Source organism: Peromyscus leucopus, chromosome 10 (assembly GCF_004664715.2).
Source record: "Peromyscus leucopus breed LL Stock chromosome 10, UCI_PerLeu_2.1, whole genome shotgun sequence".
In the NCBI taxonomy this organism is placed as follows: Eukaryota; Metazoa; Chordata; class Mammalia; order Rodentia; family Cricetidae; genus Peromyscus; species Peromyscus leucopus.
The window spans coordinates 51,400,840-51,427,741 of NC_051071.1; the positions used below are offsets into that span (position 1 = coordinate 51,400,840).

At 47.8% G+C, this 26,902-nt stretch overlaps 1 protein-coding gene across 4 annotated transcripts in view; it reads left to right on the plus strand.

Moving 5' to 3' along the window:
* Tbc1d1 (TBC1 domain family member 1) overlaps nt 1–26,902 on the plus strand; it is a 198,287-nt gene that overhangs the window by 157,123 nt on the left and 14,262 nt on the right. For all 4 annotated transcript variants that reach the window (XM_028868133.2, XM_028868134.2, XM_028868136.2 and 1 more), the window contains 6 exons: nt 1,253–1,438; nt 5,304–5,465; nt 11,705–11,863; nt 18,566–18,810; nt 20,923–21,082; nt 26,701–26,870. In XM_028868133.2, the coding sequence (XP_028723966.1) occupies nt 1,253–1,438; nt 5,304–5,465; nt 11,705–11,863; nt 18,566–18,810; nt 20,923–21,082; nt 26,701–26,870 (1,082 nt within the window). The remainder of the gene's footprint in view (nt 1–1,252; nt 1,439–5,303; nt 5,466–11,704; nt 11,864–18,565; nt 18,811–20,922; nt 21,083–26,700; nt 26,871–26,902) is intronic.

A 26,902-nucleotide genomic window follows, 5' to 3' on the forward strand; every position in this document is an offset into this window, starting at 1 on the left:
GTAACAGGAGCATGGTTTCTGCAGAGAGAGGGAGTTAGTGTCCTGAAATGTGAGGAGTTAAATAAGACACAGGCATTTGGAAACTGGCACGGGAACATTGGAGTTGAAGTGGCTTCTAGTGGTGAGCAGGTGGCTCCTCAAGCCAGGCAGACAGCGGAGTCCCTGCACAGCTGCTTGCTTACTCCGCTGTCTCTCTGGGCCTTTGTGTCCCTTTCAAGCAATTGTGTGTCGTTTAGAATTGTCCAGATAAGTGACTACATGTGTAATTGCCCAGTACCGTGCCCTGCACTTGATGGGGGATCTGCGAACAGTCCCGGTTCACATTGTCTCTTAAGGACGTTGAACTCCCTCAGACAATCTAACAGTCTGACTGTGAGTGCTTCTGTGAGCCAGGCTGCTGGGTCCCCCATGCCCACCTGTGTGACACCGGGCACGTCTCTCAAGCACCTGTACCTTGTTGGTTTGTTATCAGAGTGTTTTAAAATAGAAAACTAGATAGTTTATAAAACTAAATACTGCTGTCTTAGGGTGGTTGTATTAAGTAAATGGCTACAGAAACGTGGTAACAACTATATGATTGTTTAAAGGTTATTTAATCTTAAACCCTAAAGCATGTCTTTCAACATGAACTACTCTAGCTTCTGCTTCTGATTTCATATGTCATTTATTTCGTGTTTGTGACTCATACATAAGTCATTGTGGTGAATATTAAAACATAATTTTTAAATTACATTTACCTGTTTTGTTGGCTGTGTTTGTGAGGGGCGGAACAAACTTGCATATACCACAGCACTCAGGGGGAGGTCAGAGGACAACTTTCAGGGGTCAGTCCTCCTTCCTTCATGTGGGTCCAGGAGATCAAACTCGGGTTGCCAGCCTTAGTGACATGCACCTTTACCTGCTGAACCATCTTGCTGGCCCCACAACATAAATTTTACATTTGGTGATGCTGTGTCTTCGCTAATTGAACAGAAATTTCTGGGTTGGTAAAGCATTTGAATACATACTTTTTGTTGTCGGAGAAACAGACCATTCTGCGGCTGGTGTCTGACTCAGTAGGTGAAGATGCTTACTGTGTAAGCCCAGTGACCTGAGTTTCAGTCCCAAGGACCCACATACAGGTGGAAGGAGAGAACCAGTACACAGAGTTGTCACACACACACACACACACACACACACACACACACACACACACACACAAAACTTTAGAAGGAAAGAAATACCATCCTGCATTGTCCTTTGTCGTTTCCAGATTATTCAGAGCTGGGAGAGCTCCCTCCACGGTCCCCTTTAGAACCAGTGTGTGAAGATGGACCATTTGGCCCTGTAGCAGAAGAAAAGAAGAGGACATCCCGCGAGCTTCGAGAGCTGTGGAGAAAAGCTATTCTGCAGCAGATACTGCTGCTCAGGATGGAGAAGGAAAATCAGAAGCTGCAAGGTTGGTTTGAAGCTTGAAGCTGATCAGAACTGATGATGCTCTTAGTGGATCCTCGCACACAGGATACAGTCTTAAAAGCCTCAGTCTAGGTGGCCTAGCATACGTGGATGCTTGTCCTGTCTGTTTACTTTTTCAAAGTAACATTGACGCCATTTACTTTCCAGACAGTTAAAGAAAATCTTACTATGTTACGCATTCCTGCATGGCATCATAAGCACCATGTCTGTAACTTCTGAAATGTCAGCACCATTTAAGCTCTAACCCTAGAAGTGGTTTTTATTGTTTGGTCTCTTGGTCTGTTTTGTTGTGATGGTAGTTTTGTGGTGGGTTTATGGGTTTTCTTTTTTATTTATTTTTTTCCTTTTTTTTTAATCCCCAGCCATAGTTTCTGCCTAGATACTGAGAATAAACTGATCCTATGTAAATCCTTAAGGTATATAACTTCATTTTATGTAGCTGTTTAATGAGTTCCTGAAAAAAAATTTATCTGAGCTTTACCTGTATGGATACCAACTGTAGGTGAACTTTCTTTGGACTGCCAACTCCCAAATAATGACATGGAGACTTCTTATTAAGTATGAAAGCTTGGCATCAGCTAGGCTTATTCCCAACTAGTTCTTATAACTTAAATTAACCTGCTTATATCAATCTACATTCTGCCATGTGAATTATTACCTCTCCTCCATACTGTACATCTGACTCCCTCTTCATCTGCTGGTGAATCCCACCTCTCTTCTTCCCAGAATTCCTGTCTCTTCCCAGAAGTCCTGCCTATTCTTTCCTGCCTAGCTATTGGCCATTTGGCTCTTTATTTAACCAATCAGAAGGTGCCTTGGCAGAGACACATCTTCACAGTGTACAGAAAGATTATCCCACTACAACCAACATTATCAAAATAGGACAGGAACTTAGAAAGTTGAAGTTTAGTTTCCTGTTTCATTTCAAGACTTGAATCAATAGTTGCTATTTTCAGAGTAGCTTCTGCATCTACATATATATCCCCGTGGGAAGCAAGTGGATTCTAGGGTGTAAAGCGCAGCCTGGGTTTGAAGTCCTAAAGATTTTGAGTGGGAAGTCTGAACACTCTTATAGCAGGAAGTTCACTCATGATGACATGGCTTGAGGCAGTTTCAGAATTAGTGTGTTTCATTGAGCATTACCCTTGGTCACAGGCTTTTGTCTTTTAATGAGGACCCCGAAGTTTGACTAGAGCCGAAAGTAACTAAGACACAGATCTTATGAATAAACTCTGAGAATGTGTTGTGTCCCACAAGGTCCTGTTGGTCTCTCTGTTGCTCTTCTTTGCTGGTGTCACAGTGAGTAGATAGATGTCCTCATGATCAGGCATCTGTGAGTTACAGCAGCACCAGATGCCAGGAATACAGCTCCTGCTGCTGAGAAAGGTGCAGACTGATGAAATGTAAAGAGATGAAGAGTCAGCATAGATGTTACGTTTGATCAGAAAGCAGTGATCTGAAGTAATAAAAACCTTTTGATGTGACGGTAGTCCAGCAATTGGAACAGATGCTTAGAGATGAAGCCAGTGCTCCATTGCTGAGATTGTGAAGCTGAGAATAGGTTGTTCTGTCAGGGTGCCCTGGGCAGTTGGGGCACAGGAAGGGCAGTTTTAACATGTCAGTATTAAGCTTTTTCCTACTTCATTCTTACTGCTTTTCCTTGTGTACTCTTGAAGGTAATTCTGAAAGCAGGCATCTGAAAAAGGTTTGATGGGACAAAAAACATCAAAATTACTGAGTTCTTTTTGTGTTGGCCATCTACTACTGGTCATGGGCCTGCCCTTAAAAGTGGTTTGTGTCCCCAGTGAAACTCCATCAGAGAAAACTAATTTTTCATCTGCTGGTGGTTATCAATTAGAGATAGTTTCTGGGTTAGGGATGGGGACTTTCACCCACTTCTCTCAGAACTAGAACTCATCTGACAAGGACCCATGCAGGCCCTGTGCATGCTGCCACAGCCTCTGGGAGTTCACGTGTGCAGTCCTGCTATGTTTAGGGGCCTTGTTTTCTTGTGTCCTTCTTCCCCTCTGACTTTCACAATCCTTCTCCTCTTCAGTAAGGTTCCCTGAGCCCTGAGGGGAGGGAATTGATGGAGACATACTGTTTAGAACTGAGTGCTCTAAGCTCGCTCACTTTCTGTACATTTTCTGCCTGTGGATCTCTATATTTGTTCCCATCTACTGCAGAAGGAAGCTTCTCTGTTTTAGTTACACACACACACACACACACACACACACACACACACACACACACACACACAGAGGCTGGGGGTTACTGGTGATAATAATAAAAACATCTATGGTCATAACATTACAAAGTGTGGCATCAGGTAAATAACAGCTGTGTATTTGGAGATCTTTGTTGAAAATTGAAAAGGCTCATACTGTAGATCTTAATGCTTGGTGTTCTTCAGTCAGTCTTGTAGGTGGCCAGGTAAAATGAAAACTACCTATAGAAGAAGCATATAGAAGACTCTATAGAAGAGTCTGGCTGCCTCTTGGGATCAGTAGAAGTTGTGACTGTAATTGGTGAAGAAGAATCAGCATAACCCCATAGCAAAGTGCCTGCTACGTTGCCAGGGATGACTAGTCAGATGAGCATGGAGCAGCTGAGTGTGTGGGGTTGCCCTGGTCACCTTGCCAGGGGCTGTGTTGTGCTCACTGGCTGCTTTACCAGGCTTATTGGCAGTGTTTACTCTGGTGGTCTTACAGCATTACTGCTTGAGTTCATTTATCTTACTTCTGTATAGCTCGGGATAGGTTTATCTTGTAGTCAAAATGTAATCAACTTGCTAAATTCAATATAGGAAGCATTAATCCATTAGTTTGTGCTATACCTGTATTACTGAGAAATAATCAACAGTAGCAAGTTGATTGCTTAACAATATTTCATAAGCTTGGTAGGAGTGAGTTGGGTGGGGAGTGTAGAACTTTCTCATTAAATATAGAATCTAGATCAGACAGGAACCAATCAGAGGGTGCACTATGTGTGAGGAACCATTATTCTGTGACTTTTTTTTTTAATACACTTCTTAAAAGAAGTTGAGGTGGCAGATGTGAGTGGCTCCTGAAGCTGATCATGGTCCAAGCTGGCTTGCATGCTCTTGGGGGAAGAAAATAGAGGTGCACACACGACAGTGTCTGTGTCTTTGCCTGAGCCTGCTTTCTGCTTTACGAGCGTCTGATCCAGTACTAATACTGCTCCAGAAGCCTTCCCTCGGGAGAGAAGTTCACCCACTGTCTCAGTCTCCCTGTCTGCATGTCGACACTTGGCAGCTGGGATCGTGGTTTTTCCCAGGGACACGGATAACTGGAGTCAGCTTGGAGAGGAATGGGTTTGTTTGACTGACAGGTTGCGTCCATCACCAGGAAAACGAGGACGGGAACCTGGAGGCAGATCTGAAGCCGAAGCCATGGAGGAATGCTTCACCTGGCTTGCTCAGCTACCTTTTTTCTTTTTTCTTTCCTTTTTTGGTTTTTCAAGACAGGGTTTCTCTGTGTAACAGCTCTAGCTGTCCTGGATCTCGCTCTGTAGACCAAGCTGGCCTTGAACTCACAGAGATCTGCCTGCCTCTGCCTCCCAGTGCTGGGATTAAAGGCATGTGCCACCACGCCCAGCTTCAGCTACCTTTCTTACACAGCTTTTAGTCTCTGGATGGGGCACAGGTAGGGTGATATGACTAAAGATGCATTTTATCATTTCTGAAAGGAGAAAACAGGCGGCCTCAGTCTGACCTGTGCTGTTGGCTGCGTGTGCTGGACATCGCAGTAGTGGTGAGCGGGGCCGTGTGGGTCACCACATCTAGCAGCCCTAGGGCTGCTCACCCACCCATCTCTCATCTCTTCCAGCCTCTGAGAATGATTTACTGAACAAACGCCTGAAGCTTGATTACGAAGAAATCACTCCTTGTCTCAAAGAAGTCACTGCAGTGTGGGAAAAGATGCTCAGCACTCCAGGAAGATCGAAAATTAAGTTTGACATGGAAAAAATGCACTCAGCTGTTGGGCAAGGTAGGTGTTCGCGTCACTGTCTGGCGAGCCACACCCACTGTGACATCTAGAGGGTGGAGTGAAGGTATTTGCAAGTCTAATTTTTGTGGCAGTCTTGCCTTTTCATCTTTACTCACTGTATTTCCAGATGTCTTACTGATTGATGTGGGTTCCATCACCTTTCATGATCTTAATTACATTAAGGAAAACTCCCGGGACTAATATGTTGACAGGAAAACCCAGGGCTTAGTTGCCTGTGAGCTGGGTAAATGATAGGATAAATAGGAAACTAGAAAGAAAGCGTGTGGTTTCTTGCTGGTTGAGTACCTAGGGAGACAACAGTGTTTGGCTCACCTTCTAGGCAGGGGATCTGGGTTTGGATCCCATCCAGGTCAGCGTTTTGTATGTATGTAATCTTAAGCAAAGACTCAACCTCCCTGAGTGAGCCCCACTTGGTTTTTAAATTTGTTTAAAAAGATGGGTTTTGTTTTTAATTGTGTGTATGTGTGCGAGTCTGTGCATGTGAGTGCCCACAGACGTCAGAGACAGAGTTTTGGGTGGTTGTCAGTTACCCGATGCAGAAATCAAACTCAGTAAATGCTCTTAACTGCTGAGCAGTACTCCAGCCCTGAGCCTTAGTTTGTGCATGTGTAAGGTGTGGATGGTGATGGTGGCTGGGAAGGAAAAATGAACTGAAATCCTAGAGCATGGCACTTGAGTCTGCTGTCCGAGATGGCTCGGAAGGTGGGGAGTAGGGGCGCCTTTGCCTGTGTCTGCCAGTCTGAGTTTGCTGTGTCCCTGAAGGGGTGAGTATAGAACTTGAGATGAGGTCTGGAAATGTTCCCAGCAGTTTGTCACAGTAATTCTCAAAAACCATGTGAGTCTGCATTTTGTCATTCCGTTTCTCTAGTTTGTTTGTTTTTTTTTATTATTACTAATTAAGGTGGCATGCCAAGTAATAGGTTTTGCCATTTTCCCGACTCTGTGTCATTTACCCTGTTCTCGGTTGGTCCCCCCGCCCCTGCCCCCTTGCGTCTCTCTCGTTTTGCTTTGCTCTGATTCATTTTCACTGTGTACGGTCAAGTCAACAGGAAGGGTTTCTCCTGAAGTGGGTCTTGGTGAGCGTTGGTGTGAATGGGAGCCTTCGGAGAGGAATCGCGTATGCTTAATGCTACTGAGCTCTGCTCAGTGTGCTCTGAACCCAGTATCTGAATGAGGGCTGCACAGACATGCATCCAGGGCTTCCTGTGGCTGGATCCTAGTAGGAAGCAGCCTCCACGTGTTAATCATTGCTAAGAGGGCTAATAGAACTAAGGAGGTTTTTTTTTTCTTTTCAATGAAGTTTTTTTTTTTAATTTCTATCTCTTACATGTATGGGTATTTTGCCTACATGTATGTCTGTATACCATGTGCATGTTTGGTGTCCAAGAAGGTCAGAAGAGGGTGTCAGGTCCTCTGGAACTGGAATTAGAGACATTTGTGAGCCACCATGTGGGTGCTGGGAAACAGTGGCCAGTATGTTTAGCCGTTGAGCTATCTATCACTCCATCCCCTTTTAGACATTCTTAAAAACCTTGTCCTATGCTGGGGGATAACTCAGTGGATAAAACACTCTCTGTGCAAGCGTGAGGACTGGAGTTCACATCCCCAGAACCCACGTAGACTTAGACAGGTATGGGAACTACCCATAAGTCCTGCACTCAAGAGACAGACAGGATTCCCCGGGAAGCCTGGCCAGCTAGACTACAGACCTCCAGCTTCAGTGAGATACCCTGACTCCAAAAGTAAAATGGAGAGCTGTGGAGGAAGATACTTGATATCAGCTTTTGCCGTTTTTGCACATGCACACACACACCTCCACACAAACCCCACACATTCAAACAGACTCATGCAAATAAGTAAATAAACAGAAACTTTTACTGAGCTTTGACAGCATGGGTCTTAGTGCTCATGGATAGTTATTGCTAGTTTTGACCTTCCCTTCCTGCACGTGAAGGAGGCTTGAGTGATAGTGGCCTCAAGCCCTCAGCTTGCAGGAGTTCTCATCACCAGGCCAAGCTGTCTCTGGTTGAGCCATGCCTGAGAGTGCTGTTCTCAAGCCCCAGGCGTGTGTGGGATAGGGCTGGAGGCATGTTCTGCACAGCTTCCAGTGTGAGCCTGGGCAGGTGGCTTCATCTTTCTGCATGCCTGCCTCCTGGCCGGCAGCGGGGGACGCCTGGCCCACGCTGTCACTCTTGTACTGTCCTGCAGGGCTGATGGATTGTCTAGTCATCATGGCTGCTGCAGTGTGAGCTCCATGGTGCGTGGTTGCAGACGGCTGTTTTGAAAAGTAGCAGAAGCCAGGTGGTGGTGGCACACACCTTTAATCCCAGCACTCGGGAGGCAGAGCCAGGCGGATCTCTGTGAGTTCGAGGCCAGCCTGGTCTACAAAGCGAGTTCCAGGAAAGGCGCAAAGCTACACAGAGAAACCCTGTCTCGAAAAACCAAAAAGAGAAAAGAAACGTAGCAGAGATGAATGCGCCCGACTTTCCCTTCTCACAGTTAAGGAGGTGATGTTCTGAAGTGGTACCTCAGAAGCAGTTGCCTGGCACCTGGGCAATTATTTTCTGTTCCGTTCAGTAAGGGACTGATAGGCTCTGGGTATGTGGACCCTGTGCAGTGGAGTTGGGCAGGGCTATGGGATACGTCATAAGTGGGGTAAGCCAGGGATGATCTAGAGTTCCTTTGACTTCTCTGACTTGGTCATTCCCTGAAGGAATGTAAACAGAGGCTCTGTCATCCAGTTTCAACACGCGAAGACCTAACAACTTCAAACCAACGGCCACTGCTCATCCACGCCTCAGACTTTTTGAATAATACTAAACCAAAGCATAACTTGAACCTTGCAAGCAGAGGCTAAGTCACCTCAGAGACTGTGAAACAGAGGACAGTCCTTGTGTAACCGATGAGGCTTTTCCTCCCAGTAGGGACGTAGACATTTTTCCAAGTTAACATGCAATGGGAGTAGCAGGATTAAGGAGTCAGCTTGGGAAACGAAAGAATTCTGTGGAATATTAAGTAACTCAAAGTTTGATGTGCATCAGATGATCTTTTGAAAGATAGCAAAGTTCAGAATCCTTGAAGCGAGCAGCTGTTTCTCTCAGGATGTTATTGTGAAGTGGCCATAGCAATCAGCAGATGGGTCGGATGCAAACGCCACTTACCTTCAACCCTGCAATGCAGTTCCCAGAAACTTCCTCTAGAAATTAATCAGCCACAGACTGCTATAGTATGTATGCTTATTATGCCATGTTTTAATAGCCAAAACCAAAACAAAGGGTCCCAGCCACGTGACCACCCCATGCATACTCCTGGGAAACAACACAGTGGGTGTTTCCGTGTGTGAGAGAAGTACAGTACTCATGGTCTCCTCACAGTTGGTTTCTCTGCATGGAGAAACTCCCACAATGCATTTGCAGATGTCTAGGTTAAGAGGAGGGTCATTTGGCACAGCCCCGTGTCCTAACTCTCGTCCTGATAAAATGAGCAGCGGGCCTTCTCCTCCTCCCCACTTTCCGACGCTTTCTGTTTTGAATGTTGGAAGTCAGTGTCCACTCTGGTTGTGGGTGGACTTTGGCTTTGCGTCTTTCTACCCTGTGCATTGCCAGGGTTTTGTCCTGTACAGCAGTAAGCATGTGTTACTTTTCCCATTAGTGAAAATAGTTATTCACACAGGAGCTGGGTGACCAGTCTCTTGCTTAGCCAGAATTCCCTACCTGCTGACCTTTGTGACCAGGTTTCCTCTTGAGTTAGGAGTAAAGCAGAACTGAGCCTGGGGGATGCCTGGTGTTCCAGGACATTCTGAGCAAAAGCACCAGGTCTGACTGAATGACTTCTTGCTTTCAACCTCAGACTCGGCAAATCCTGCAATATCAGAGTGTCTGGTACTCTCTGGTAACATGGCCAGTATTCTCTTCCTCCCCAAAATAAATCATGATAAGAGAAAGGGAATGGTTTAGTAATAAGAGGAAACTGGACATCTCCTAACTTGGGAAGAATTTCCAGTCTGACAGAAAGTATTTGGTGAAAAAGCCCCTCTATAAATCACTCATCATGCTGACTATGATCTAGTTCACTGTTTGCTTTTAGTCAGTATTTGAAGTATTACAGATTGGCTGTGTGTGTGTGTGTGTGTGTGTGTGTGTGTGTGTGTGTGTGTGTGTGTGTGTACACACGTACGTACATCTAAGATCTGAGTAGGAATGGCAGGGAAGGAGAAAAGAGGTAGAACTCATGTAAGAAAGCAGCTGTCAGGGCATGTTAGTTTCCTGTTGCTGCCACAGCGAACCACTCCAGATTCGGTGGCTAAGAGAGCACACGCTAGCCAGTGAGGCGGTCCGGTGGGTAGACGTTTGCATGCAGGCTCGATGAACTGAATGAGTTCAGTCTCTGGAGAACCAGCTCTTGAGAATTGTCTTGTGAGTGCCACACGAGCATGGTGGTACACATGTGCCTACACGCACGCACGCACGCACGCACATGCACACGCGCGCCCAAAGTTTTTCTTTAAAATAAGTTTCAAGACCTGCACAAGTTCAGGGCACACAAAATTCCAATATTGGGAAGAGGAAGTGGACGTGGAGCCCCATCCTCAACCAACATGGTATTTGCAGCTGAAAGCTGCTGGCCCAGGAAAACTCCAAGACAGGTCCCATGCTCGGAAGTAGTTGGCCAGCACAAAACACTCCACAGGTTTAGAGGGTTTTGTTTGTTTTGGGTTGGTATTTTTTATCTTTTTTTCTTCTCTGATTCCAGGGGGATGTTTTACTTTGAGAGAGAGAGAGAACATAAAGTTAGGGAGACGAGGAGGTTCTGGGAGGAGTTGAAAGGGAAGAATATGGTCAAATTACATTGTATGAAACATTTTTAAAAAACTATGGAGAAAAGTTGGGAGTGACAGTAATCAGAATGTGTTGTACACATGTTCAAAAGTGTCAAGTAAATTTAACTTTAAAAGTTAAAACACACACACATTTTTTTCTCTCACAGTTCTAAGTCCCAAGTCAAGGTGTCAGCTCTATTGCACCTGGCTTTCGTAGCCTCTGCACAGCATTTCTTGACACAAATTCTCCTTCTCTGCCTCCATGGGCAACTGGCTTCCCTTTTCAAGTCAGGGGCCCTTGTCTCAAGGTACAGAGTCCAGGTTATAATCACCATCATGTCGTCCTTAGCCCTGGCTTTAGCTCCATTTGCAGAAACAAGGCCACTAGAGGTTCCGGGGACTGGGGGGGTGGGGGGTTGTCCTCAGAGAAGCCCACTATTCAGTCACTGCTCAGAGTCATCAAGGTAATGCTGAGATAAACATTTAGAGACTGCGTGGGATGCAGTCACTTAGCTAGGCCTTCCTTACCAACATCTGTTCAGGGTTCCCTGACCCACTCAAGATAGCTTCCTGCTGGATGGTCCCCTTTCCCTTCCTTCATCTTTAAGGTGTGGCTTGCATGAAGGAAGCTGAGAGATCTTGGTTGCTGAGATAGAAAGAGCCAGCTCCCCTGAGCTCCAGCTCACTTGGATTCCCTTCCTTTTCTAAGAATTTGTACCTCCGTTCCTTTCCTTAGAGCATTGTGAGTTGGCTTTAGGTTGGGTGTGTCGGGGTTCCTGCCATACTCACAGGTTTGTCCTTTGCAAAGTATAACCTGGTCAGATCATAATGTGTCTTTTGACAGGTCAAAGGCCAGAGGGACAAGGCCAGAGGGAGGGGAAAGTGAGAGGTGGAAGGGATGGAGGGGGAAATACAACACATTTTCTGTTGTTTCCTGTGTGGTTAATTCATAACGGGACAGGAATGCCATTAACTGGGAGTCAGTAAAGTGCTTGTCTTGCAAGCATGAGGACCTCAGTTCGGTTCCCAGACCCCACACCAAAGCCTGGGAGTGGCCCTGCATGCTTGTAATCCCAGAGCTAAGGAGGCAGAGCTAGGCAGGTTCCTGGGCTTGCTGCAGCCCGGTGAGTGCCCATGTCTCTAAGTAAAGTGGATGGTGTGGCTGAGGAACAGCACCTGCGGTCTTCTGGCCTGTGCGTGCGTGCGTGCGTGCGTGCGTGCGTGCATGCATGCGTGAGTGCATTCGTGAGTGCATGTACGTGCCCATCCTCGAGTGCCCCTGCCCGTGTACACACACACACAAACAATTTACAGCAATGAAAAAGGACACATTCATGTTTTAGCAATGATCTGAATTCTGTGTGTAAAGTCTGGTTTAACATTTTCCACTCTGTTAAAGGTGTGCCACGTCATCACCGGGGTGAGGTCTGGAAATTTCTAGCTGAGCAGTTTCTCCTCAAGCATCCATTTCCCAGTAAACAGCAGCCAAAGGATGTGCCCTACAAAGAACTCTTGAAGAAACTGACCTCCCAGCAGCATGCAATTCTCATCGACCTTGGTGAGTCTGCCCATCACCGGAGACAAGAGTTGGTGTCCCACTTGAGAAACGTGGAGAGAATGTGCAGATCATTTAGTGATCTGCCCTTGGGGTTAGCAGTTGCAATTGAGTGATGGGACTTTTCGTTTCAAAACCTGAGAGTGGTCACAGATGCCCTCTGAGAGGGCATAAGCATCTCCCTTTTTGCGTTGGTGGCTGGCTTGTTCTGCTTGGCGTGTTGTGGGGCATGGGGAAATGTAAGTGGTCATTAAGGATGTTGAGACGCACTTCTGGTTTAGTTCAGTAATTCATATTTCCGGGCCATGGTTTGCAGCTCACTGAAGGAGCATCCTGGGAACCACACCGGCTTGGTTTAGTTTTAGAAGCATTCCCTGGACTGTGGCGTACAAACAGAAATTGTCAAAAAAAATTGTAGGAAGCTGTGTTTGCAGTTTCTTCTCGGAAAGTGGACAATGCCTTATTTCTGGAATAGCTTTTAAAACACAAAAAGGGAGCAGTGTGTTGGATGTCTTCGCAGTTACCAAGGGGAAGACCTCGCTGACTTAGAACGGAATTACATTAAACAAGAGACCCTCTGACTGTTGGTGGCTAACCAGGGATGGAGGTGGCCGGGTGCCTTCTATTCACGTTCACAAGACCTGTCTCTACTGCGTGGAGCTGGTTCCATGGCTGTAGCTCAGACATGCTGGTGGAGCATGTGGTCCTGCTTCCAGAATGCCAGTTCTGGATGCTGAGGCCGTCCCCCCAGGTCCCCTGTCTTTGCTCAGGGCACTGCAGTGGCCCCGTTCTATGAGTACTTCACTCGCTACAGCCACAGTGGAGGAGGTGAGCTGGGCTAGGCAGGAGTCAGTTTGAAGCCATGCACCTCATGTTTCCATAATGATCTTCAGGCTACTCTGTAGTGCTGGCTTTAAGTGTCAGCTTTCACACCGTTACACATCACATAGATAAGTGCACAGGGAGGTGATAGAACCTGATCAAGATCTCATCAATAATCGGCTGATGAGCAGCATGACAGGCGAACTTTGGTTTGTTCTCGCCTAACCCCTAGTTCTGCTCTGGAGGATGCAGCCCTCCGCGGCTGCTCTTGGACTGTGTTATGTTTCGTATGCTCTCAGCTCCAAGGACGGTGCCCGACACTGTCAGGTACTTGTATCTTTCTGCCACGTCGGTTGTGAGGCACTCACACACCTTCCGCAGCCTCTCTGGGAACTACTGTCTATCCTAAGAAGTGAGGAGCCGGAGCCCCTGAGCAGTCACCAGGTCCTGAGAGCAGGTTCTCTACCTACCCGCTGTCATCCTGCCATCCCTAAGACTCCCAAGCCCAGCAGGTGCCGTGTTGCTAAGGAGCTGCTGGGCAGGTGAAGAGTAGTGCTGGGCGGCCGACAGGCACGGCAGGCCTCCAGCCAAAGCGCGTCTGACCCTGGGGATGGCTGGCTGTTTGTACATTGGCAGGTGCGGAACCGCACCAGTGACGTCATTCATGTTCCTGTCATGTGAGTGAGCTGCAACCCGAAGTGGGGCAGGAGTGTGACAGGGATCGCGCACGTGGCTTCCCCTTCCTTCTCCACTCCTCCATGGCTGGGGAGGAGGAGAGGAAATGGGGGGGGGGATTTCTCTCCCCGTTTTGCATTTTGTTCCATTGGTTCCCTGTCTGCGTTGCCCTTACTCTTCCTGGGTGTGGTCAGCCCTCTGCCTCAGACCCATTGAATGTCATCACTTTTCTGCAGAAAGAGAATGGAGTCCAGATTGGTCACATGCCCCCACCCCCCCTCCACCAGCCAGCTAGGAAGTAGTGTTTGTCTGAGTCCCAGCTCAGTGACCTCTCCCTAGAAAACAACGCCTGATTCATATCCTCTCTGCCCCTGCTCGGCCCCACCCTCCCCCTTCTGCTCCCCAGGCCAGCTGCACCCAGCTCCCACTGTGCTGACCCTGCTCTTTCCTCACCTCTGGCCCAGTGCTCGCCTGATCTCCACTTTGGATGACCTCCAGACGTCCTCCCAAGGGCCTAAAGAACCTCTATTTGCGGTAATCCATGCCCCAGGTCACCTCCACCAGGCTCCTAGGACTTATCCAGGGACCCTGCCAGAATCGGCTCCTGTCCCTTTGTGAACCAGAAATCCTGGTTGCTGGCCCAGACCCATTAGTGGGGTCTGGGTGCCCTTCTGCAAGGCTCCATCTCTGCTGTGGGTCGACTTCAAGCAGGCCTGGCATGACAGGCCTCACCTCACACCAGCTGTTGTTTACCCCACACTGTATATTTGGTCTATTCTGTGTATTTTTTTATATGTAGTAGCAGACTCGGGGCTCAGTAAAAGTATGTGGTATAGAGTGACGTCACATCCATTTCTTCCAAAGTGGCTTTCCTATAATGGATGGAAGAAAAAGCACCATTGATGGGAAGTATTTTGGCTTTTCGTGGGTTTGTTTTCCTCTCTCTTGCTTTATTTTAAGAAAGCGGCCTTTTGCTTAAACAGCTTCTTGCAAGATTTGCTCCTTCAGAGAGTAAAGAGAGTAGACCTCATAGTTCGGTCGTGTTCTCTGGTTTATAAAACGTGATTTCAAACGTGGCCTGACTTCATCTTTGCACAGCCTGGTGTGGACTGTGCAGTCGGTGGACTGTGGAGGTGATGCAGGGGGCCGAGAGCTGGAGGAAGTGCCAGGACAGCTGCATGCTGCACCCTTCATCCCTGCGCCTCCTGGCCTGTCTTCCTGGCCCTGCTTACCGCTTCCTTACATGTTGCCCCTGCCTGTCCTTTAGCACAGGCCACAGCCGGCCAGGAGAAAGGTACCAGGCGCAGCAGGTGCCCTGGGATTCTTCACCCCGGCTCCGTCTACTGGCCTGACCTCCTGATGACTAGCCTCTCTCCCCTCAGCTCTGGTTCTCCAGCCTGGGTGGAAAGCATGGAGAGCCATGATCCTGCCTTCTCTCTGGGGCTCCTGCTCACTTCTGACGCTTGCTGCGGGTCCCAGGCATCCGCCCTGACACCCATCCCTGATGGCCAGCAATTATCTGTCTCTACCCGGTGACTCTGTGCAGCCTCTCCTGTGATGGGAGGGACTTGGTAGAAAGAACACAGTCCAGCCAGGGACACAGAAGCGCCATTCTGTCCCCTCAGGAGTTGGCACTGCCCTCCGCTCTCCGTGTCAGCTCCTTGCAGTCTCGTTGTTGTGGGCTGTTTCACGAGTGAGGTCGTGGCACCGTGCAGACTCGGGACCCCCTGAGTCTCTCAGTGTGCTCCAGTAGCTTTGCTGTTCTTCTCCTGAGTCAGGATCTCACTGTGTGGTCCGAGCCCAAAGTTCCCCTGCCTCAGCATCCCCATTGCATCAATTGTTAAGTATGCCCTCATTTTTGACCTCAGAAATGTTGTTGATGGGCTTCTTAGGGACTCTTCCTCCATGAAACCCAGGTATGCCAGGGTTACCTGTGCTGGTTGGGAGAGAGGTAGAGCACATGTCCAGAAGAGTCACTTAGGCACAGGATCAGGTTAGGACTCTCGTGGGTTTCTTTCCACTTAATGTGTTTTAACCAAAGGCTTCAAACCTGAGAAAGAATTTTCTCTGCTTTTTTTAGAATTCATAAAATATGAGTAGGTTGCTAACTGAGGGTTACAGTAAAAACCTTGATGGCAAAAGACAAAAACATGCCTAGAATTTGTTATACACACTAGCCTGTCTGTCCAGTATGAGACTAGTCTCCGTTCTGTGGAAGGCAGTTGAACATCCCAGTTCCAGAGTCTAACACATTTCCTGCATCAGCAGTGCCAAGAACTATTCAGAAGAATGTGTGCTTCTGATATTACCAAGATCTCAGCGTGAACTCCCTCCGCTTGGTCATTCTAAATGTGCTGTGTGATGGTTAGTGTCAGTTGTCAGCTTGACAGAATCTGTAATCACTTGGGAGACTGGCCTCTGGGCATGCCCGTAGGGGATTGTCTTGATTATGACTATGTGGGAAGACCTAGCCGTCTAAGTTGTGAGTGAGGACATTCCCTAGTCAGGGGCCTCTGGGCGGTGTGAAAAGCAGGAGACAGCTGAACACCAGCATGCGCATGCGTGAGCTCACGGCTCTTCTCTGACTTGGGACATGAAGTGAGCAGCCGCCTCCAGCACCTGCTGCCTTGACTTCCCTCAGCTGGGAACTCTGAACATCCTCTCTCTCGGGTTGCTTTTGTCAGAGTTTTATCACAGCAACAGCGGGAGAAACTAAGGCAGCCTGTGACGTCACAGTGGTGAGACAGTGTGAAGAACAAAGGAAGTGGAGACGAGTTCCCTTTCCTTCCTCTCCTGCACCCTTCTAGTCAGGCAGTGCTCTGCCAGCCACTGCTGGGCACCCGTCTCCTCCCAGCACCTCAGGAGACCTCTGGGGTTGAGTTTTCAGTGTTGAGACTCCCACCATATCCGGGTTTAAGCTGCCAACCTGAACTCCTAGGTGGCAGGCTGGTGCCGGTGTTCACCTGCAGAGCCCCTGAGAGCTAGTCCTAGCAGTCATGCTCTCGTGGATGCTTCTGGAAACTTAGGACAGATCTCAGACGGTGCCATCAGCTGCAATTGCGAAGGGTCTTCCTGAGTGCCCAGATGTGCCGTGCCCTGTAGGAAGCACATTGGAGTGACAGGGCACATACGGAGCCTAAATCTGGTGTCTTGCTTGCTCTATCACTTCCCACTCACCCTGTGCCTTTGACACGGGTCTCTCTCTGAACCTGGAGGTAAGCTGGTAGCCAGCAAGCCATATATATTCTGTGAAGTAAACAAAGAAAAGGCTGACTTTGTACGGATCTGTAGTTGGAAAAAGAAAGATGGATCTCATAAACTCTAAACAGGCTTCCCAGACTCCCAGGATCCTCTGGCTGTAATTGAGAAGCATGGGGCGAGAGGAATGGCAGCTAGTGGGAGATGGCTCAGCATGCCTCCAAGCCTGGCAGCCCCAGTTTGGTGCCCAGACCTCCAAGGTCGGAAGAGAGAACAGACTCCTCCAAGTTGTCCTCTGACTGACTGCCTGTGTGACACATGCATGTTTGACTCACCGTGTAAATAAGTAAATGAATAAGTATGTTTTACATCGGGAAGAGGAGTATTCATGCTGGGAGGGACTGCCGGGAGGGTGGGCTTCCGTCTGCCTGGGAACCAGTGAGGAATGGAGGGAGAGGATGCTCCCTGCTTTAGATAATCTGAGGAAAGCCATACTCTTGGCCTATTCGGTACAGAAGCCCAAATGTGGCTGTTGAGTCCTTGAAATGTGATGAGCCCGAATAAGGTGTGTTATTCAAAGGAACCCACTGGAATTCAATGACATGAGAACAGAGGGTAAAATCCTTGATGTTTTCATACTGGTTACATACTGAGATGATAATACTGTATGTGCTAGGTTAAACAAAACATCTTATTCAAATTAATTCTACCTGTAAGTTTAAAAAAATGTATTGTGTATGTATGTGATGCGTATGTGTGGCTAGGTGTGCCATGGTGCGTGTGTGGGGATCTGAGGACAGCTTTGTCGTTCAGCTCTCTCTCCCACCCCATGCATGGGCTTACATACAGGTGCCTTTACCCAGGAAGAGGTAGGCACAGACAAGAAGGGGACATAGAATGAAAAGTAGAAGAAGACCGTAGCTGTCTTCTTGAAACCCAGATTCAGACAAGTTTCATCAAGATGAAGTAAATGGTTTCCAGGGAAGCTGAGGATGGACCTGTGGATTTATCCTCCTGCTCTGCTGATGCCGTCCAGTAACTATGGCAGCAGGTGCTGAGGATGGACCTATGGATGTGTCCCTCTGCTCTGCCATGGTTCTCACCTGTGCCCACACTGGTCTTATGCAAAAAAAAAAAAAAAAAAAAAAAAAAAAAAAGTGCCACCTTTTAAACTTTAATTTATGACTGTTTTATTCACTGTGTCTGTGCACACACTAGTGCCGAAGCACACGTGTTGAGCAGAGGACAGCTTGGAGGAGTTCATTTTCTTCTTCCACCATGTGGGTCCTGGAGAGGATCTCATACTCAGCTTGTCAGCTTGATGACAAGTGCCTAAGGCGCCCCTGGCCCTCTGTCTTTTTTATTTTGATACCAACTTTGTGGAAATCGTGATTTTAAGACCCATTTTCATCCCCTTTTCAAAAGGTCACTGTTTTGTGTAAAGGGAAACACCTGCTTTCCCTTGGCCTGCCTCAGCTCTCAGCCTGTGATTGAAAAGTGTAGAGGAGTCGTGTGGTGAGACCTGCTGGTGGGCAGGGTGTGTCATAGGCATTTGAATGACACAGACTAGAGCTGATGGACCGTGCCTTAGGGAGAGGTTCTGTCGTCAGGACCAGCGGCTTTCTTGGCTTTGATTGAAACACAGATATTTACTAGACTAAAGGGAATTATCATTTATTTTATTTAAACCACCACTCCCTGGGCATGGTGATGCACACCTTTAATCCCAGCACCTGGGAGGGAGAGGATGGGCTGCCCTCAGTGAGGTAGAGGCCAACCTGGTCTATGCAGCAAGTTCCGGGCCAGCCAGAGCTACAAACTGGGGTGTTGTTGCAAATGTTGTCCTAGAGCCCCAGCTGACCACATTCACAGAGCAGAGGTGGTACCGAAGACACTGATGTGATGACCCATCGCCTAAAGGTCTTGTTCCCTTGACCTGAAGCATGCTGCTGCTCTGGTTCTCTGGGCCTCCTGTATGCTGCACCTGACTGACCTGTGTTCTCTTTCCAGGGCGAACCTTTCCAACGCACCCATACTTCTCTGCCCAGCTCGGAGCGGGTCAGCTGTCACTTTACAACATCCTGAAGGCTTACTCCCTTCTGGACCAGGAAGTCGGGTACTGCCAAGGTCTCAGCTTTGTGGCAGGCATTTTGCTTCTTCACATGAGTGAGGAAGAGGCGTTCAAGATGCTCAAGTTCCTGATGTTTGACATGGGGCTGCGGAAACAGTATCGGCCAGACATGATTATTTTACAGGTACCAGGCATCCCTGTGATGTAACTAAAGAGATGCTGAAGATGTGCATCCTTCCTCCTGAGGATCTAGATTCTGCTCTGCTGATGGCTGCTGATACCTCACTCTCTGTTAGGCATTGATCTGGGTGCTTCCCATAATGGCTCTCGGGATGATGCTAGTAATTGGCTCAGCTTGTAGACAAGAATATGAAGTTGGTCCAGGGCACACAGCTAGCCGGTGGCAGAGGTGGAATTTAAATCCAGGCTTGTGTGGCTCCAGGACCTTAACTCCTGTCCCTTCCTGTAGCTTCCTAGCAATGTAACTGGTGCCTGCAAGCCTGTGACCTGCTCTGTCCTCTGCCCGGGATCCTCTCTGCCTCCCCACCCCCTGTCATACAGGGTCCGGCTCTACTGTCATGTACTATATCACCGAAGCTCTATGCTGACCCTAGACATACCATTTCAGGCTATCTTGTCTCATGCCTTCAGGACAACACATTTCCTGCCATAAATCACCCCAGTTACTTACTTCCTACGTCTCAGGTCCTGATTTCCTTAGTGAAAGGAGGAGATTGTGTCAGGTTGTGCCCCTGGTTTCTAGCAGTGCCTGGAGTGGAATAGAAACCCTGTCAGTATTTGATGAATGAACAAGTTTATCCGGAGAAAACCAAGCTGGGCTTGGTGCTGTAAGCCCCAGTTTTAGGAGGCAGGAGAATCCAAAGTTCTCGGCTGCCCTGGCCTATACACATGAGTTTAGTCTGAGCTATGTAGTGAGGCCCTGTCTTAAAAAACAAAAGTCTAGGGATGTAGCTCAGTGGTTGAGGGTTTTCCTAACATACGGTGAGGTCCTGGATTCTAGCCCCAGCGTCCAGGTAGGGAGGGAGGGAGGGAGGAAGAGAAGGAAGGAGAGAGATCAACACAGTAGTGTGTCTAGCTTGACCAGCACTGGGTTTGCTGCTTTCCAGAGGTGGAGAAAGCTCTGTGCCCTGATCTGTCGGCGTGTCCCTAAGCATTGCTTAACTGTTGGGGGACATGTTCATTAGTTCATTTCCCAAGAGGATTCCAGAACTTGGGGCTTTAGGATGTACCATTGGGGCTAAGGACTTGGTTTGAAAACACCAGTGTGTGTTATTGAAAGTCCGTTTGGCTCTTGCTGTAAGTGTGAACCCTATGAACATGAACCTCACAAAGGGAAGCCACCCACTGTGAGACTAGTCAGTCAGGCTCCTCCTCCACCGTCTTGATGTGCGGCCCCTCTCACCAGAGTGGATTGGTTCGGCTTTTTGGCACTCAGCCTGCTCTACGAGCTTTTTCATGCTTCGGCAGAATTAGGCTTTTCTATTCAGAAGCCATGGTGGATGCTGAAGAGAACTTACAGTCTAAGTTGTATTTCACTTTCCTAGTTTCCGGTGTACATCTCCAACCCAGAGCATCTTGTCCGATTCCGGCCTTCTCTGGGTTATTTTGTATTTAGGCCCAGACATGAGATGCTATGTGGACCTGTGTGAGCCACAGGCTACACAGAACTGGGGTGAGCTTTCTGCCAGAGCTGTAGAAGTCTCTGAAGAAGTGACCTTTGACCCCAGAGTAGACCTTTAGCTTGAAAAGGTTTTTTATTCATCTTAAGGCAAACATTCTTAAGTTGACCAGAATCTGTGTTTGTTAATAAACCTAAAGGAACTGGTTTGATGGAATGATTCTGGGAGTCCAGTGAGAACTGGCTGCTGAGCACGGACAGTGGACTCACTCTCTGGAAACGTGATGAGGGTGACCTTGGTTCACTGCCACCTAGCAGGAGCTTTTTGTTTCAGATTCCCCTTGGTTGGAGTTTCTCTAAGAATGTGTATGTGTAAGGGAATTTTTGAGATGCTTTCATAGGCAGGCATTTCGGTCTCTTAGCCAGGGAGCTCAAGGGGGCAGCGAAGGAAGCAGAGCAGACCCGGCATGATCACTCTGGGCCTCTTCCACTGACCCGTGAGAGCCTGTTCCCCGGAAGCTGTGGAGATGCTAGTCACTGAAGTCAGTGGATCCTGCGCCGCCGCCCCGCGCCCCACCCCCACCATGAGATAAGTCCATACATGTATTAGGTACATAGTACATAGTTCCCAGCCCCTGTGGATGTGTGTTCCTACAGATCCAGATGTACCAGCTGTCACGGCTCCTCCACGATTACCACAGAGATCTCTACAACCACCTGGAAGAGCAGGAGATCGGCCCTAGCCTCTACGCGGCTCCCTGGTTTCTCACCGTGTTCGCCTCACAGTTCCCACTCGGCTTTGTAGCCAGGGTCTTCGGTGAGCTTCCTCCATGTGTCTGCCACCCAGCCTTCTGTCATTGAGCAGCATCTGTCGTCATCCTGTGGTAGAATGCTTGGTTCTCTGTCTAGTCAGGCTTGGGTGCTAGGAGTCCTTACCTTGTGAGTATAGGTCTGATCCTGCTCCACACGGCCTTCCCTCCCATTAGTCACCTCTTTGACTCTCAAGCACATGTAATCTCCTACTTTCAAAGATTTTATTTTTAGAACCAGGGAGGATAGTGTGTGTGTGTGTGTGTGTGTGTGTGTGTGTGTGTGTATACACATACATGTATGTATGTGTGCTTATGCATACTCATGCATGTGGCAGCCAGAGGTTGGTGACAGATGTCTTCCATTACCTCTCCCCACATTATTTTTGAGACAGTGTCCCTCATTGACACCCCAGAGAAACTCCCGTCTCTCCCTCTCCAGGACGGGGATTATAGGCTTGCGCCATGATAGCCTATTTTCATACGGGTACTAGGTTCCAAACCCAGCTCCTCATGCTTACATGGTAAGGGCTTACATCTCTCCAGCCCCTTGGAGAGGATCTTAAGGGACTGTTCAGAAGCGTCGATTGTACACTACTTGGCATAAACTTTGAATAGACATCTTACAAGTCTAGATTCTAAAAGTGCTAAAACTTGCTTTTAGGTTTTTTATTTATTTTTACTTATGTGTATATGTATGTGCCTGTTTGAGTGTCTGCCATGTGTGTGAATATCCAAGAGGTCAGAAGAGGGTATCACATCCTTTGGAACCGGAGTTACAGGTAATAATGTAAAGTACCTGACCTGGGTGCTCAGAATTGAACCCAGGTCCTCTGGGAGAGCAGCAAGCTCTCTCAACCACTGAGCCAGCTCTCCAGCCCATAACACTTGTCTTTCTCTCCCCTCCCAGCAGAATGCTGGACTGTTTATTATCTTTTTTTTCCTCTGTCTGTCCACAAGAACCTTTGAAGACTTTCCCTCTAGGACAGGAATCTGTATTCTTAAAATGCTCATGACTGCTCTTTGCATAACTCTTTCCCCAAACTGATTATTATTTTCTTGCTTGGGGGCGGGGTGGGGAGGGCGGAAACCACTAAGGAAGATGGATAGTAAAAGCTATCTTATGGTTCAGCAGATTGTGAGATTTCATGATGTTTAGACCATATGTAAAAAATAAAAGCCTCAAAACTGGGCGCTTGCTGCACTGACAGAGGAGTTACAGGATGTGTCTCTAGCTGTGGGCTTTGGTCGTTCTTCAGCAGCTTCTGAGGTTTGGTTTCCTCTACCTTGGAAATAGGAAAGAGAGCCCACTCCCACCCCCCACACTCTCTCTCTTACTCCTTTCTTTAGCTCTGTGGGTCATGTGAGGACTAGAACTGAGCAGAGAGCTGAGATTCAGAGACAGTCTGGAAACAGCTGAGAAGCCGAATTCCATGGTTTGTGGTAGAAATTCTGCCAAGGGGGCTGAACTGACCACAGACTCAGCCACGGGGGATGAGTGAGGCATTCCTGCCCAGGGCCAAGCAGGAGCCACCACCTGCAGAGAAAGAGTTCCGGGCTTTAGGAGAGCAATCTTAGGCTGTGTGAGCTGATGAAGGACAGGAAAAACACGCAGCCTCCTCCCTGGAGATGAGAGCCTTTCTGCTGCCGGGTAATTTGGAGCTCTGTGCAACACGTTCTCGTGACTTCAGTTCTAATAATAAAAGCTGAAGCCAGTTCAGGCAGGATGTTTTTCTCTAAAGGAGTGATGAGTCTTCGAGTTTTATATACAGTGTGCCTGAAGATGCCAATGTCTGCAAAATTCCTGGGTCCTGCAGCTCTGTGCTGTACTAGGGGTTCTTGTCTGACTCATGATCTCAGTAGTCCATCTCAGCTGGTCAGTCCCCCTGAAAAGATAGTTTTCAAAACCATTTCCATTTATAGCAGTGGTGAGCAAGCCTGCTTGTCGAGCATCACACTGGTCAATAGTTAAGTTGCATAGTCCATGCCATTCAGGCTCTCGAGTCTTCTGCCCTGTGACCTTTTCCATTATAAGCCTTTAAGTCTAAATAAATCGTAAAGCAAATGAACCTTGTTGATAATTCTCTATTTTATACATGAGTAGAAGATTTCCAGTTTGCGAGCTCAGCAAGATGACTCAGCAGTTAGCTAAGGGTTTTTGCCACCCAACCTGATGAGAAGTTCAGTCCCCAGAGCCCACACGGAGGAAGGAGAAAACAGTCCTGCAAGTTATCTGACTTCCCCATGAGTAGTGCCATGGCACACATGCAAACACATTCAATAAATAAACAAATCAGTGCAGTCAGAGTCCCAGCTTGCACCAGCAAAGCTCCGTATTAATTAATAGAAAGAAGGGCATGTTCCACGAGAGGGCAGCTGCCGTCAGTGTTGATGACACTTGACCTCATGGTGCCCATCCTGGGCTAGATGTCAGTCCTCTGTCTGGACCACATGGTCCGTATAGTTCCAGTCTGAGTGTAACAGGGACCTTGAAAGAAGCACTTGCTCTCATTCCGAAGAGATGGCGTCTGAGGTTAAATGTACATGCTGCTCCTGCAGGGGACCCAAATTCAGCTCCCAGCACCCACGTCAGGCAGCTCACAGCCACCTGTAACTCCGGCTCCAGCGGATCCGACGCCCTCTTCTGGCCTTCTGAAGAACCTGCACACACATGCACACACCCACACACAGGCACACACCCACACACAGGCACATATGTATAAGGTAAAATAAATCTAAAAGAAAGGAAGAAAGAAAAGAAATGCTTGCTCTCTTCACCTTATGACCACATTTTTATGGAAGCTGGCCTGCTGGAGGAAGCAGCTGCAGAGTTGGGCTCCTGTTCCCTCTAGAATGTCCTGCTGAGGAGATAAAGTGAAGAGCATAAAGCTGAGGACTTGACACAAGGCACAGAAGCCTTAGGATGAAAATAGAGTAAGAAATGAGAGTTGTCCTATGGCCAGGCACCCATTGCTCCACAAGCAGTGTAACGCAGTAGCAACAGTGTGTGTTTGTAAAATCTGAACAGTGATAGTCACATTTGTGATAGGAAGGTAAAGGCTGCATGACCACAGGATTGCAGCCTCCTAGGAGAAAGTTCCGGGGAGGGTGGGGTTGCCCTGGACAGAGTCATGTGGCTGGAAGAGAGATTTTGAATGAGGTCACCAAGGGAAATTGCACTTGCAGATCATGGGGTTGTAAATAGCGGTCCCAGGTGTGATGGAGCCCAGGGCCAGGGCTGTGGAAATGTCTTCCAAGGGAAAGTAGTCATTTGTATTGCTCTCAGCAAATTCTGTGCAGCATGGTGGGTTCAGCTGAACTTAAGGTGCCCTCTATTTCCTGCCTGTTTCTGAATGCCTTGAACATGCAGAGAAGAAAGGGAAGAGGGAAATGGACAGCTGGGCCAGAGTTCGGCCACCGCAGGACCTCCCCACCCACACAGCCGCCAGCTTGCCTGCAGGGGCTTTCCAAGGACAGTTGCTGTTGTTTTTAATTCCCGAATGCAGATGTGTGAGAATGGGAAAATGAACAAAACAGAAATAGTGGGTCTGGATTATAGATAACATCTTTTTACAGTCTTAAAAATCAGGTTTAAACGTTTTTCAGAGTACATAGAACTTTATCATTTTGTTTGGTGTTACAAAACTTTTCTGTTTAAAATACATCCTGTAAGAGCTGGAGAGATGGCTTAGCAGTGAAGAGAACTTCCTGCCTTCAGAGGACCCGAGTTCAGTTCCCAGCACCCACGTCAGGCAGCTTACAGACACCTGTAGCTCGGCTGCAGCGGATCTGATGCCCTCTTCTGACGCGCGCGCGCGCACACACACACACACAACACACACACACACACACAAATAAAAATAAATCCTGTAGCACTAATCCTCCATCTTCTCATTTTCTCCAGTGGTGAGACTTACATGTGGGTGTGTCAGGACTCTCCACTGACATTGCCTTGCACTCAGATCTTGAAGTTAGTGTCTGAGCCTCACCAACCAGCCCTAAGAAGGAAGCAGGTCATCCCATTGTTGGCCACCCTGAGCCCTGAGCAGGTGTGGTGCCTTTGTTTCCCAGCACAGGCCATCCTAGTTGCCATCAACTCCGTGCACATGGCCAATGACTTGGTTAACGTCCCAAGGCCTCTTGAGAGCTAGCCTGCTGAGTAGGCCTACAGACCAGTCATCGTCCTCCTGTGCCTCAGTTTCCCACCTGTGCGGCAGTGTCCAGCCTTGGTGTTCCAGTTTGTGAGCAGCTTTCACATGCTGTCATTCGGACCCACATGGAGAGGCATCTCGGGGACTCTTCTCTGGGGTGCTTTGGCTTGCCTCGATTTCTGTGCTTGGACAGTTGCCGTTTCTTCACTGTTTCCACCGTGGGTGGGGTGGGGGTATCAGAGGAGGAGAGACTGAGATTGGTTGACCCAGTTGGGTGTATTTATACTTTTGTTTTCACTTTTGTCTTTTTTTTTTTTTTAAACTTTATTCCAGTCACTAGGTCAAACTTGGCTGAGTTGAGTCACCCAGTAACCAGTGTTCCTGTCTGTGTTTTAGTCCCAGGACACTGGTTCTCATTCTGTACTGGCTCCAGTTCCTGGAGAGAAGGGGAGACCTTGGGGACAGCGGCTCAGCCTGTTGTCTTTCCTGCTTGCTGGCCTCGTCCTACTGTATAAATTCAGTATAGGAATTGCTGTGGTTTGCCAGCCATTGTGAGAAAACACAACAAGAACTGGAGAGTTAGCCTCACCCTCCATGAAACCCCTCAGACAGAAGAACGGCTCTTGGCTCCGTTATTAGGATGAAGTTCAGTGTGCTTTTGAAATTTTGTAGGCCTGTGAAAAGCTTTAAGCATCTTTTGAATCCATCTTTTTATTTCAAAATATAATTTCTTGTCTTCAAGAGTCTTTTGGCTTTGCTCATTGAAAATATGTTTTAGTGGCTGGAGAGATGGCTCAGTGGTCACGAGCTCTTGTTACCCAGTCATGAGGCCCAGAGTAACTAGCTGGGTATCCCATACATGCTTGTAACCCTAGCCCTGAGTGGGACCGGGATAGGAGGATCCTTCATGTTGGCTGCCAGCCTAGACAGGACATGAGCCTTGGGTTCAGCGAGAGACCCTTCCTCAAAGGAATACGTAGGGAGTGGAGGACACATGATACCCTTTTCTGCCCTCTGTGAGTGCACATGAGTGTATAGATATGCACACTCCACATGCGTGCGCGCGCGGACGCACGCGCACACACACACACAAATAAATAAAAGCTGTATTTTTAAACATCTTTTGGCAACTCCTTTAAAATCTAGAGCATTCATGGAAAAAATCATAAACTAATAAAACTTTTTTCAACTTTTGACATTCTTTTGAATTTAATTGTTTTTTCAGAGTAGAAAAATTTTTATCTGAACTTATGACAAAAACTTAAGTTATATATTTATCTGTTGGTTTTAATTATCATTTGCAGTATTGTCTTGACAACTCTGTCTGAAATGTCTCTTTTTAAAAGTAAACAAAATTTGTAACTTGGGCTTACATTTCCTACCCTTCTACTCTGTGGTGTGAGGAAGAGAAAAAGAGAACGTTATTTCATCAGGAACTGGCCAGGACTTAACTCTGACTTTCTGTGTCTTCTTAGATATGATCTTTCTTCAGGGATCAGAGGTCATATTTAAAGTGGCTTTAAGTCTTTTGGGAAGCCATAAGCCCTTGATTCTGCAGCACGAGAATCTGGAAACCATAGTGGACTTCATAAAGAACACACTCCCTAACCTGGGCTTAGTGCAGATGGAGAAGACCATCAATCAGGTAAGGACCGCCCCAGGCCTTCCAAATGCCTG